Source organism: Lissotriton helveticus, chromosome 1_1 (genome assembly GCF_964261635.1).
Source record: "Lissotriton helveticus chromosome 1_1, aLisHel1.1, whole genome shotgun sequence".
Lineage (NCBI taxonomy): Eukaryota > Metazoa > Chordata > Amphibia > Caudata > Salamandridae > Lissotriton > Lissotriton helveticus.
Genome location: NC_136057.1, coordinates 2059608817 through 2059623909, shown reverse-complemented (window position 1 = coordinate 2059623909; position 15093 = coordinate 2059608817). Strand labels below are relative to the sequence as shown.

Sequence of the window (15093 nt, the reverse complement as noted above, 5' to 3'; positions counted from 1 at the left end):
ATATTCGGGGACTGTGTCGTCCAAATAGGACGAAATAAAAATATCAGCTGCGGTCGGTTTGTGACGTAGCTTGGTCGGAACTAATGGTGGCGGGAAATTACTGGATGCCTCTGGGGTCGCTTTTGGTACACCTTCGGCAAGAAGAGGATACATACCCTTAATAAGGGCATGCCTCTGTCTGTCTGACTGTTCGGCTTTGACTTGTTCACCTATCTCGATTAATTCTCTTTCTTGGGCTCGTTCCTGGGATTCTCTACTTAACTCTGACTTTCTGACTTCCTTTTCCGTTCTTCTATGCGCTTCTTTACGCCATAACTCGATGGCATCTTTCTGTGACTGTCTGGCTTTCTTTTTCCATAATGCTTCTTCTACTCGCATGATACATTCGGCATCCCATGTACCCGATACGGGCCATCTATACTTTTCTTCTAACTGTTTGGTATACTCTACCCATAAATCTAGATACAATATGGCGCTTATGCCATGTTTCTGATACATAAAGTGACCTGGACTGTCCCTAGGCGGAACAGGAACCGCTTCCTCTAACAGACCCTTTCTAGTTTTTAACTGACGTAACTTGGAAAATATAGGCATGACTGAACTATAATCTGGACACAATACAATACACAATAAAAACACGAAATCACATCGCACTCATACCACAACAGTAAAATACATAAAGAACATTATAAATAACAGTTCGGACAGAATATTACCTGGAATACTGAGAACAGAAACAGAACAGATTTTCTCGAGAACGGAACAGACTAGAGTTACTGGATGCACTGCTGTAACAGTACGGAACATACCGGTCCCATAAAGGGACGCATCAAGACCCGTATCCACCTAGGTGAACACTTCGTTTGTGAGTCTGGGCACCACCAACCCACGGACCAGGAGTCAATTTAGATTGGTCCTGTCTAGATACTACCCCAGCAATGGTACTCACCGGGCAGCACGGAACGGAAGGCCTCGGACTGGACTGGACGACGGACTTCGGACTTCAGTTACAGGTGGGCCTCCGGATACCTCGGACCTTGGACTCTCGGCTTGGGCTCTGGTCGGGACTCGCCGCGTTCCTCCACCGTCTCGTTCGGATGCTGGACCGCCTCCTCCGTCTCCTCCGTGGGCCTGAGGGATACTTGGAGCAGAAATATCTGCCAGTGCACGGTATGGTTCCGTCACGACTGCAGAGGGTCAGGGGGTCGGCGTGGCTTCACCGACGCGTGGGGAAAGGGCAAGTCCCTATTCGGGCGCCATTATGTGGTAAATAAATAAATAATACCCTATTTTTGACTAGATTTATAACATAACAGGTAGCTCAATAAATAAGAGTCAAGATTCGAGGTAGTAGGAGTTTCTGCAGGTTTATTACAGCATAAGGACAGGATCAGGACAACCTGCATGGGAATAGGACAATAAGGCCCGGCAGCTGCCGGGGCTGGGTCTGGGATGAGCGCGCTAACATTCAATAACAAAACACAGGCATATATACATAGCGCGAACACATAGCATTACATTGCAGTAGGCGTAGCAGTGGGTGGAGCAGAAGGCGTGACGCGTAGCAGTCGCGAAAGATAACAGTAAAAAGAGGTGTTACTGGGAGTATACATAGACATGTGATGCAAACGTAACAGAATATGTCATGAATGGGCGGAAACATAGGAGGGGGCTACCTAAGGAGCCGGGACCTCTAACCTAATGGTGCGCGAAAACTGGCAATGACGTATTACTAGGAGAAGCTGGGGGCTACGAACTCTGTGCTAGGAGCAGAGACTAGAGTCTGGAGGGTCGGAGCGACATGTACCTAAACCCTATCTGGTATCTGATGTTTAGGGAACATGTTGATATGAACTAGAAGTCATGAGGGGAGAGGCTAACTTGACTCTAAGACTGGACCATGCATTATTCTACATGTAGTGCGTGATGAAGAATATTAAATGACCATTAAATACAGTATTTCTCTAACATGGAGACGAGAAGGCTAGACAATGACGGAAACTATTGATGCAGTTCAGTAGCTTTAGGAATGCAGAAGAGGAGGACTGAACTGATAACTGGAACTATAACATACTTTTGGCAGACTCAGAGGCAGAACCAAGCTGCACCGGGCACTGCGAGGCAGGAAGTAAGTGAAGGGTCGAGGATACAGGTGGGGGCTGTATCGCTCCTCAGCGAGGCTTTCAGGAGACAGAAGCTGAATCCAGGGTCCGGGCCCTTTTTGAGGCCTGGAAACGGAGATTTTATAATGGAATAACGTGCACACTGAGAAACGTGGCAACATAACTTTACATAGGCCTGATATTCGTAGTATTCACGAGGACTGGAAAATGACATACCAGAGGTGGACACAACTGTAATTGCGTCATTAATCGGACATGGGGAATAACATATGCATATTGGTCATGCACACATAACATATGATGGATGAGGCGTAGGGACACAGAACATGGCAAAATTTACTTTTCCACACTTTACGAAATTCGTTGTAAAGGCATGCGTGGTAAAAACATGTGCTTAGTAAAAAAAAAAGTAGTAATGGCTCACGTTGCAATGGAGCATACATAGTAATGCGTACTCTGCAATGGCATGCTTGGAAACAGTCGTGTTGTAATAGCTATTTCCCGAAAAAAAGATTAGGCAACCTGGTGTTCGGCAATGTCAGCACCTGCCCCTGCTTTTATTTATTTTTCTGCAAATTAAATATCGGTTATGACAGGAGAGCCCCTCTGTGAGTTGGTGTATACATGTATTTGTGTGAACAAGAAAATTTGTCTTATTTATAGATTGCAGGCTGAATGATTAATATTTCTAAACAATTACTACCTTAAGCACATGGTAATTAAATAGCTCTTCCTTGAGCAATTCTTTGGGAAACACACTGAATAATGCATTTTTAATATTTACACGACACACAGAAGTGAAACCCCAAGATTTGATTGAAATACTATACCCAGCGTATTGACATACTCCGATACGGTATCCATTAAAAGCGCAATGCTAATAGTTTGTAGAAACATAATGCTCTGCCTAATTAGTATTTTAACTTTTAACTGCAGTGTTGAATTAGATACCTCAATATGTGTGTCACGTACCAGTTACAAGAATATCAGAGTAAGAATATTAACCTTTGTCACCATGTCCATAGCATATCAAAAGGTAAAAAACAACAACCTTTTTTTATTATTTCTATTTCAGATACTATTTTGCACCTTGAATACACATAAAATTGACATGGACAAACTTTTGGGCGGACAAATTGGGCTTGAAGATTTTATTTTTGCCCACGTGAAAGGAATTAAGAAGGAAGTGGATGTTCTGAAATCCGAGGATGCTCTTGGACTTACTATCACTGACAACGGAGTGGGCTACGCCTTTATAAAGGTATGATTCAACATACACAACTGTGCATTTTCTTTTACCAGGTGTCCATGTCGAAGTGTGTGTCTACAGAACCAAAACTGCAATCTGCATGGTCACCAATACAACAAACTCACTAAGAGCCTGTCATGTCAAGTGTGGAATTTTAAGGTTCAAATATAAAAAATCTGAGCCACATTGGCCAATATCACTTGTCAGACTAGGCATTTTTAGCCCCCTAATTAAAATTGTAAAAGCAAATATCTATTTTTAGAGGTTAGTGGTTAAACAGGCAGAACTCTTTTAAGTTGTCATAGACGACAAGCAGGGCTGGACTGGCCGTAGCGGGCACCCGACAATAACCCGGTGCGCCACACGCTTGGGGGCCAGTTTTGGGCCCCTGGGGGCCATTTTTGTTACAGGACCGTTTTTGCAGCATAGCTGCAAAATCGGCACTGTACCAAAATCGTCCGAAACCCAGCCCCAGCAAAGAGCTCGGCGGCACCTCTAACCCCCCCCCCCCCCCGAATGGGGAGGAGGGGGGGGGGGGGGACAGCCGAGCACTTTGCCAGGGCCGAATGTGGTTCCCAGTCCGACCCTGATGACAAGGGCTACTTAGCAGCAGTGATTCAGGATATAATTTCACACAGGTGTACCCCAGTACTATACGGGTAACTCCTGATGTGATTGGGCATCTTGCATTGCTCACCTAAAGGGTTTAGGTCTGTAGAGGGAGTTGGTTCTATGCACAGTGTGCATACTGAGTGCAGACTGCTAAGCAGGGCTAAGCAGGGGCTTGTCCACCTAACAGTGCATGGGTCGTGCATTGCAGGGGCTTGCCCTCCTAATAGAGATTCGATCTCTGGAGGGAGTGGGATCTATGCAGGTCTGCACTCTGAGTACTGAATGTGCATAGTAGGGGCTTGCCCATCTAATGAGGCTTGTATCTGTGTAGGGAGTGGGCTCTATGTCTAGTCTGCATACTGAGTGCTAGCTGTGCGTAATACAAACTTGCAACCTCATGGGTCCTGGGTCTTTAAAGGAAGTAGGCGTTATGTACAGTTTGCAGAGGCACTGTTTTCTGTGCATTTTTGGGGCTTAGCCACCTAATGGGTCTTAGGTCTCTGGAGGAAGTGGGTTCTACACACAGTCTGCACACTCAGCACTGACTGTGCACAGTAGAGACTTGTCCACGTTACAGTGCTTGTGTCTGGGGGAAGTAGGCTCTATGCATAGTCCGCTCGCCTTCACAGTCTGTGAGTAGTAGGGACTTGCCCAGCAAATGGGGCTTAGGTCTCCTTAGGGAGTGGGCTGTATGCGCAGCTTTCACACTGAGCGCAGGCAGTGCGTAGTCTGGCTAGCTCACATAATGAAGCTTTATACTGCATTGATAGTGCTGTGCAAAGCTCTCCACAGCCAGTAGCCTGTGGTTTAACTTTTTATGTTAGTGTGTCCTGAAAAGTGAGCAATTGAGGCTGCAACATTTCTTAACACTGTTATGGCCAGCCAATCACAGCATGGATTTTATTGGAAGCAGTCCTGAATCTGTAGGAGTAAAATTGCCGACGGGTAAAAAAGGCTCCCTGTGCCAATCAAAACCCTTTATTCTTTGAATTTACTATCCCTCAGGACTTCAGCAGAAATCTTGCAGGACCAACTGTAAATAAATATATACATTTTGACCGTTAATTTCTCAAACCTTCCTGAACTAATTAACAGATTTACATCAAATCACAAAAAAGAAAAGTGGTGTAATTCTATGTAGCCATTTGTCTGTATCACAGTCTAAAATTACCAATGGAAATTATATGGGGAAAAGTGTTGTGGGACCTCCATTTCCTTAACCCCTGTTGACAGATCACCCCAAAGCTTTCCAAGAAGAAGGTAAGGTAGATGAACATTTTGTTGGGAAAGTTTTGTGGAGATTTGTCAAATGACTCCAAAGTTATTAGTGCACCAAATAAATGCTCTTCCTTTGGAAACTCTGACCTAACTTTACTGCGCAGTTTCAATCCCCACTGTGCAACAAACACACACACACACACACACACACACACACACCAATGATTTTCCAAAACGAAGATGCAATCCACAGAGGATAACTCTGGCCGAGTTCTTTATTTACAAGGCATAACTGGCAATTGCACACAGATGAAAATCTTGCCTTATGTGTTTCGGACCTGCTGGTCCTTGTTCACAGACTTGGCTGAAAACTCTGCACTGACAACTCAAGGCAGCGTGTCCCACATGCATAGATAGATAGATAGATAGATAGATAGATAGCTAGATAGATAAATAGATAGATAGATAGATAGATAGATAGATAGATAGATAGATAATTATTATTATTATTATTATTGGGCATTTGTAAAGCGCCTGGTGACGCCACTGGCGTGTCCCCGCGCTGTGATAAGTGAGTGGTCGTCCCCCCCCCCCCCCCCCCACTGAAGGCTACCTGCTGAAAAGGTGAGTTTTAAGCTTTTTCCTGAACAGGATTTCCGATGGTTCAAGTCACAGTTCAGGGGGAAGGACATTCCAACATCTGGGGGCGAGATGTCTAAAAGATCTCCCTCCCATACGCGCCTTCCTTACTCTGGGTACCCTTAGTAGCCCAGTCTGAGAGGACTCATTGCAGAGTGATCATAACTGTCCTTTCATATGAGAAAACAAAAGCTCTTCCTAATCAAGAATATCACTGGAGGTCTCAGCCTAGATATTGAGCTGAATTAGGCCAAAAGATCTCCGATGACAGTACACTTGAGTTCGTCTATCTCCATCGCATAATCCACCTCGTTTATTATGCACAGTATATGTTATGCCTCAGTCTATGCAAATGCCTTATTGCATGTTCCTTTAAAGACAATTTATCAGTGAATCCACATGCTTTTGACATTGAATCAGGACTATGAGTTATGTGTCCTATCTCATGACCCCACACCCTTTTCAAAGCTTCAAGAAAGAGAGTTTTTTGTAAAACCTTTTTTGGACTACAGGTTGGTTTACACACCATCTCCGCATTTTGCACATTAGCACCAGGCTTTTGGTCTGCAGAAGCAGTTTTCTATTCCGTTACTGACAGATTTGGATTGGTTGTATCTTCAACTGTAGGAGAGCATGTTATCGGATCTACTTGCTGTTCCCTCAGGCCAGATTGCATTTGCGGCTGCTGGTAAATGACATACTCCAATCCTGAAGCCACAGCAACCAGGAGTATACGTTTTTGAAACGGGATAAAGATTAGGTGCAGAATGTTCTACTGTAGTGACTGGGTATGCTGAATCTGCATAAAAATCTATTAAATCTGCCTTTGTCTACCGTACTGGGTACAAAATATTGCTATTCCAAATATATATTTAGAGCTGACCTTTGAGTATCCAGAACCCCTGGTGTCTTAGATCCAGTACTTAAAGACAAGATCTGCAGTCTGAACCTGTAAGCACTATTTTATTGGCTGCTAAGGGGTTTTCCCCTCCTGTGCTGGAGATTTATGTTTCCCATTATACATGACGAGTTGACCTTGTCATGAGCACAGATCCAGTGTGCCTCATGACGAGTTCACCTTGTCATTAGCATGCAAGTGGTTAAGAATTAGAAGAGCAATAGGAGGCTGTAAAGCCACTTTGGCTCGGCTGTCTGCGGCCTGACACTTTGAGGTCTGTGCCATTTTTTCTTTTTACTCTATCCCCCTTATATAGTATTTGACACATTCCCAGATTTACAACACAGCATACATCTGGGAGACCATCAAATATGTGCATCTCCCCAGGAGAGGCATAACAATTGTTTTTGTGCAGAAAGGACCCCTTCCTGCACGAAAACAATCATGGCAACAACAGAGACACCATGTGCAAGGGTGCCTGCGTTGGCACTAGGAAGAATTTGTGTGCCAGCACAGTGGAAGAGGACAAGAATGTGCAGCATCTCATATATATAGTGCATTCCGGCCCTTTTTTTGATGGAGGGCAGCACAGCAAATTGATGTGCAGCAGTGCCTTGCGAGGTAAATTGATGTAAATGAGGCTTTAAATTGATAAGAACTCAATCGGTGTGGATACATGAGAAACAGAGAGCGCATTCATCTGAGAAGCCCTGGCCAAGGTGCTCAGAAGGACCTTGAATTCAAAAACACATCATTGATAAACGTGATGATTTTGCAAATATTAAGCCATAACTGAAATTGGTATTGCAATTCTCAATTTGCATTATGAATCACTTTGCTTGCACCGTGAACCCATGTGATCTGGGAGGAACATTCATCATTGCTTTGCGCCAGTAAATGTAGTCTCAAACAGTGAACAGTGTTCGCCTTCCTTAAACTATTTTATAAAGTGCTATCTGTTCAGGTTGAATGTCTTGTATTACGTATAATAATAGAGCCCTGCTCTTCAAGGAGAGCAGGCAGCCGTCCCTAGGATCACTGCATGCTCCACTTGATGTCCGTCTCACAAGGTGCTAATGTTGATGACATTCTTGAACCTGTTTTTTTTTTATTTATTTTTTTTAGGGACAGAATGTCCTACGCTGGTACATTGTAAAATTTCAAAGGAGATCTGGAGTTCTTCTTTCCTATGTGTTTTTCTTTACTTTTTTTATCTCTTCTGTGTGGAATGAATACCACCTCATGAATATTTATGAGGCTGATCCGTGTGCATTACTCACCTGAGGCACCAGTGCGAAAGCAAATGATTTGGGTATCTGTCGGCAAAGGGAGAGTTTGGTTGCGTTGCTGCACAGTGTAATGGCTGTATTGCGGTGAGGCCTCTCTCATATGCAACAGGACAGAGGACACAGCTCTCACTCTTCCTCAGCTGCCCAGTCCAACCATGTACATGGGAGAAAATATGCACTTCCAGCAGCCAGCACAGTGGAGGGGGGGGGGGCTGTAGACACTTCCAGAAGCCAGCACAGTGGTGGGGGCTGTAGAAGCCTATTTATGAAGTGACGAGGACGTTAGTGGTTACTAGGAAGCATCCTGTGTGGGTCTCATTGTTTACCACTGGTTTCATAGGGCCCCAAATCCTCTTGGACTCCAATTAAATAAGCAAGCTATTCCCTTTGAGGACTTAACACACACCATTGGTAGCAAAGTTGAGGCCAAGGCTCACTCAAGAAGGTGATGGGTTCTATAAACTCAAATACAGCAAGATAAGTAAATAAAACAATAACTTTATTGTCCATCCCGTACCTCCAACAAGGACATTCATCGAAAAGTATTTAGAATTCAAGTACACACAGATAACTAGGAACTATTTCTTCCACTTTAGGCTATTTACAGATTTGGTAGACATTAGATAACAACTCCCTTAAAGTTCTACATTGCTAAATGTTCTGAGACCAAATAGCATTACATGTAGTCATTGATGTTCTCAAATGCCCAGATGTTGAACAGTTTTGAGTGTGTTATTATTTTATTAAAAAATCGATGAAATCAGGGGCAAAGTATTGGACCATCCAAAAAGTGAAGTGCAGGTAGGAGTGAAGAAGCAAGCACTGGATGTTTCCCCCCCAGGGGTTAGGTTACATACTTTGTCCTGTTTTTTTTAAGTCTCTAGGGCACTGTAATATTATAGAAGCGGCCACAGACACATGTCCATCTCCTTCTGTAATTCAGCACTATTTTAAGACAGTGTTACTGCATTTGTTTGGGAGTTCGGACCTAGACAAATGTGGGAAACACTTTGCCTCTACGCCTGTGCGATATTATGGATGTAAAAACAAAAGGTTTGGATTAATTTATTGTTAGCAAGGTTAGACCACTATGCAATTTCAAACAAACAAACAAAGAAAAGCCAGTACTGATGTTACTTCACCAAAATACTATTTTACACCCAAGACCACAAACTAAATTATTGTGTTCTCATTATTTACAAAAAAACACACTTTTTTCTATATGTTTTTTACAGTATCTGTCATAAACATCGAACCAACAAACAACATGTTTCACATCTAATACAATTTTTAGGTGCCCATATCTCATTTAAACACACTTTGGACTGTTTCAAAGACACTACATTGTTAGAAATCACACAACATCAAAATAGCGATACACATATATATTGATGTCCCTGTTCCGAAAATTAACCATCAGCAAGAGCCTATAATGGATTCAGCTGACAATTGAGGCTCTTAGTCAATAAACCAAGCCCAGGGGATGGAAGCTTGTGTTGTGTTTACTGACTATGTTGGACTTGTCCCTTTTTGTAGGTTCATCCCCAAACGTTTTGCTTCTTCCTCCTATTTTTTCCTAACCTGTGTTTGTTGGCTATAGGACTCTGGGCACTTTACCACTGCTATTCAGTGCTAAAGTGCATATGCTCTGTGTAAATTGATATCATATTTGGTTATCCTTGATTGGCATATTTGATTTACTGGTAAGCCCCTAGTGAAGCGCACCAAGGGTGCCAGGGCCTATAAATCATATGCTACTAGTGGGCATGCAACACTGGTTGTGCCACCCACATGAGTAGCTCTGAAAAGGAAACTGGGGGCTGCCACTGCAGTGTCTGTTTACAATTTGCTAACTTTCATGTTGACTTGGCAAGTACACCAGTCCCTAACCTTCCCTTTCCTACATGAAGGCACCCCTATGGTAAGCCCAAGGTAACCCCTTGGGCAGGGAGCAATGTATGTGAAAGGTAGGACAGGTACTGATGTGTGTGACATGTCCTGATAGTGAAATACTGCCAATTTCGTTCTTCACTATTGAAAGGCTATTCTGCCCATACGATAGAATGGAAAATGCTTTGTAACATCTTACAAGCATAAATTCCCATTGGGACAAGATCGAGAAATAAAGTTTAGGCCTTCTGAACTCAGAATTTAATAATACATCTTTCAATATGATGGTTTTTAAATTGTGTGTTTGAAAATGCCACTTTAAGATTTAATTATTCTGTGTGCCTCTGCCTGTTTGGTATTGACTGTCTGGTTTTGGAGTGACAGGGGCTGGTGATGTGCATTCTCACAGACAGCCAAGTGGGGGTTGATGTGTGTCCTGCCTTGTCTGAATGAGTGAGGGCTGGGCTGAATAGGCCTGGGCTATATTCAGAGTAGTGGGAGCAGTTTTCACTAGCACCTGAATAGGCCTGGTCTGCATTTAGAGTGGTGGGAGGAGATTTACCTTGCACCTGAAGGGGGTCTGTCTCCCTTGCAGAATGCTGTCTTTACTCTGTGTGGTCATATTGAACCAGTGAGGACCGAACTGGCTTGGACTGGGCTCAAAGGCCCTTGCACAAAGGAAACAAAGACATTTTGGGGTATAAGTAATAGATCTAAAACACATGGACATCAGATTACATCTGGAATCAAGAGGAGCCTTTGCCAAGGAGAAGAACTCTAGAAACTGAGGAGAAGTACTGCCCCTTTAGTGTGTGTCTAGGGTTTGCCCACAGTAGCTGTTTCTGCCAAGGAAAGGAGAAGGACTTTGCTATGTGTTGTGTCCCCTGCCTGAAGAAGATCTCCAAGGGCTTGAGTAGAGCTTGCCTCCTGTTTCGAAGTCTAAGGTACACCATGACTTCACCCCCAGCTCCCCTGAACTTCCTTGCTGGGAGTTCTGACCTGCCAGGAGGTGCCTGGGACTGTCTTGGGCCACTGAAGGTTGTTTCTGCTGTTTGCAGCTGGAAAAGCAATGCAACCACAAGAAAATCAATGCGGCAGTGTTCCAGATGTAGCATTGCGTTCGCTAAAGGAAACAAAACAATGCATGACCAGTTGGAGAACCATGCAAACTATTACTTGAGACTGCTTCGAAACGAGAAATTACTTGTTGACTCACTTGACCAATGTGCGGATAACGAAGGCCCTAATTGTTTCATATCCTTTTTGATCCAACATTAGTATTCGTCAGAAGTCACTCATAATTCCTAAAGTGTAAAATTATGATGGCCAATGTTAAAATACTGTGATGTGCTCAGAACCTTGTGGCTTAGTTTCCTTCGTGAAACTTCTGCCCTGTATGTGGAAAGGTGCTGAAAGCCCTTCAGGCTCATATGGCAAATCTTGCTACAATGTATCGGGTACTTACAAATTTCCACTGCATGCTTTGAAGAAAAGAGGCAGCTGGATTGCAGTTTCATAGTCTAAGAGGGGGCAGCTGTAGGGAACAGAGGCACAGCTACTCAGTCTACTCTTCTATGCACAAATACATGCTGTGTTTGGCAGAAAAGCGCTGGAAGATTTTCAGGCTCATGAGGCGAGTCTTGCTACAGTGTATCTGTCTCTTAAAAAAGCGGTGGCAAATTCCACTACATGCTTTGAAGAAAAGGGGCGGCATGCTTCAGTTACTTAGTGTTAGTGGGGGCCGCAGTAGTAAACATAGACACAGCTGCTCGGTCTTTTCTCATATGCAAAAGTACATTAAATCCTCCTACTTCAGAGAATGCTTGTGTTGAACCTCTGGTTGGTGGTACTGCTGTATGAGTTTGTCTCGGGCATTTGCCATTTCTTATTGGATGATGTGGCACGCCCCTGCCCCGATTGCTCCCGGATTTGAAACTGTGGCTAATCCAACCACTACTCGCCTTTTGAACTTTAGGCTAGCAGTTCCGAACTTACTACAGGACCGAAATGCATTATGGGACCCGTAGTTTCAAAATCCGCTAGCAAACAAAAACAAGTATGTTCCATTACTTATTAGAAAATTGTGTGGTGGAATCCATCACTTACTTTCTGGAAGCTGTGTCCCAGGAACTGGGCCAATCCATTAGCATCTTCAAGATCTGTAAAAAACTCAAAAATTGTGTGTGTGTGTATATGTAGAGATGGAACCTGCTGCAAAAAAAGTTTTAAAGAAAAAAATCAACATACTGTGAAATATGTTGCAGAGTAGAATCGCAACCAGACACTAATGGATGTTTTGGGGGTGATTTGTAATGTCTGTGTATTTTTTTGAAGCAGTACATGACAGAGATCCGGAGAAGAACTTTTTTTTCTTTTGAAAATCACACTACTTGGGGCTGATATATCCTTTATCAAATGCCTCTTTTAGGATGACAGCAATATGACCATGAATCTCTTTTGAGGGGTCACCAGGAATCTTTCTATGGAAATTTTGGTTGCTATCCTGCGTCTGACCCTCTTTTTTGTAATCTTCTGCTGACCCAATCACAATTGCACCTCCCCTGTCAGCCTGTTTGATCACAATCATGTTGTCCTTTTGTAAATTGTCTAAGGCTTTCCGTTGGTCTCATGTTACATTGTTTTTAACAAACTCCTTTTTTAGGTCGAGCATTCGAGACCTATCGTACCTTCTCTTGTGGCTTAAAACCACCCCCATGCTCTTGATTTGTTTGTTTCAGTGCCCTTTAAAAATCCTTGCATGATAGTGGCCAGTACTGCCTTTTCGTCCCTCCTTTTCTCTTCTTTTCCTCCAAAGCAGAAGGGAGTAAGTACTGGCTCATTATGCAATGGTTCTTCATTTGTTCTTTGGGGGGCTACTTTTTCTTGGTTTCCTGTTCTGTTACTGTTTGCCTGTGTTCAGCTTTGGTGGCATAGCTGGTTAGCTTTAAGTATAGAATTTCTCCCTCCCACCTTCTATTAATGCTACAGTTGGGTCAGTCCTGCCTCCCACGCAGTTCCTCCCGCTCCATTGGTTGTATTTTTTAACCTTTTTGCATTTTTCCATGTCGATCGGAAGTTGAGCTTTTGTTTGGTAGGATATTACTTTGTTTGGGCCTCTTTTTATGGGTGGTGGGTTTGCTTTGTTTCGCTTAACTGAAGGAGAACTCTTTTTTTTTATTGCTGCCCATCTTTGTTTGCAGTGTTTACTCGGAGGCTTTGCCGCAATAACTCCCAAAAAAATCCACTGTGCCCAGAAGCTTAATAGAAGGGCAAGCAAAGGCAGGATTCCACAAAAGCGATCAGATAAAAAAATAAAATAAGTCAAATTTGAAAATAAAAATCACGGAGGGTGGCCCGGGCTCTTCTGGTCCATGTCGGGTGAAAGACCGGCCCGCCCTTGTTTAAGGTGTGGTGGTAGAGATGCGTCATGCACATAATACAAAAGGAACTCACATTCTTTCTTTTTTTGCCTAAAATTAGTAGTGCCTGACTCGGAAACGGCCGCCTACTTGGCCCTAATTTTACTGAGTGTTGGTGAAACGTCACGCTACGGGAGGGACTTTCTTTTAAATCGCGAGATTTGCGGAAAGGGAGGTGGATTCAAAATTGACGGGCAATGTAGTCACGATCACGGAACCAGTGAAAGCAAGGGGAAAAGAAAACTGTAAGTATACGTTGCCATTCTGAAGACGTTTGTAGTGAATAGAAACAGCAAGTTTTCTAATGTCAGCGGCTATGTACAATAGACACTCGTCCAGGGACCACAAATGCATGTTCCATTAACAGCTGAAGCAGCTTGCGTTCATTCGTTTTGCCTCAATCTCCATGACTAAGCTTTCTTCCTCTGCTTATTCCCAGCCAGAATCATCCCTACCCGGGGGTAGTGCTCTCACTCTTCTCTGTGCTGCCTCCTGACTGCTCACGCCTATGCTGTGTTTTTGATGGATGCCTTCGCCCTTCGCCCTTCAGGTGGAGCCCTCTGCGCCACTATCGGTTATTGTAGCTACTCGAGTGTGCAGGTGGCAAGCTGAATGGGAAGTGCTCTACTGTTTTTCACTGTAAGAAATTGGAATGCAGCCCCTGAGTGCAAATCTAATCAGTTGAACATAACAAATGGAATAGCCTGGATCATTAAATACTAAACATGCCACCTATGCCTAAAAAAGTTGTTGCCTAATAATTTTCTTTTGGTACCTGCTGTGCCATACACATCAGTCATCGTCTCAAGCCCCTGAAATGTAAGAAACACTGCAGGCAAAAGCCAGCAGGGCAGCTCCTGGATGGATGGTACTGTCAGTCTGCACGTGTCTCGCTTTCCGATAACTTCCTCTCCTTGGCTGTACACAGAGCTGCCAATCTATTATATAGATATATATAAACTGGTCCAGACTCAATCCTAACCCTCGTCACCTACAGCAACCACAGCACTTGCCTGTCTTTGGTCCCTGAACTGATTGTAACTCTGAACTCAGGTTTGGATATGTTCTGACTGAGAAAATTACCTACGGCTTCACCAGACAAGCATTTGCAATGCAGTAGGTCTCGCATTTAAGCAAGTTTAAGCTATTGGCATTGTAAATGACAATGCGTTTTATTTATGTTTCAAAAACCAAAACATAAACAAAAGGCATTGTCATTTACAAAGACAATATCTCAAACTTGCGTAAAAGGGAGACCTATTGCATTGCAAATGCTTGTTCTTTCTAGCTGGTACATGGCTGAGAAGACCGGCTGCTAAAAAAGTAGAACCTTTTTAGGAATGGAATTAGGTGAGGGGCAAAAAGTCAATTAATTTCTGAACCCAGTGGTTTCTATGTGATGTAGAGGATTATGCTTCAAAAAGATTTCCTTTAGGCGTATTTTTTTTAACTCAAGCTCTTCAGTTTTTAGCCGAACAAAGTTGGTATGTCGCAAAGGGACATCTCCACAGTAAAGGATGGAGTGGCTGCTTCAATCAGCCTGTCCGTCTCTCACTAATGCAATGTCCTCAGGGCAGCCACGAGTTTGAGTCTGTCCTGGAGGCAGCACATTATCAGCAATAAGGAGCTCTCTTGCTATTTGTGCCTGGCGCACCAATGTGGAGGTGTGCCACGGCACAAATAAAACAGAGTGTTCTTTTTGTAATATGGCCCAAGGAGTGTTTCAGTGATAAGATTTTCTTTTGGAAATAATATT

At 43.4% G+C, this 15093-nt stretch overlaps 1 protein-coding gene across 1 annotated transcript in view; it reads left to right on the top strand.

Annotated features, from left to right (window-relative positions):
* GIPC2 (GIPC PDZ domain containing family member 2) overlaps positions 1-15093 on the top strand; it is a 503084-nt gene that overhangs the window by 136947 nt on the left and 351044 nt on the right. The window contains exon 2 of the mRNA XM_078644977.1: positions 3199-3384. Coding sequence (XP_078501103.1) covers positions 3199-3384 — 186 coding nt within the window. The remainder of the gene's footprint in view (positions 1-3198; positions 3385-15093) is intronic.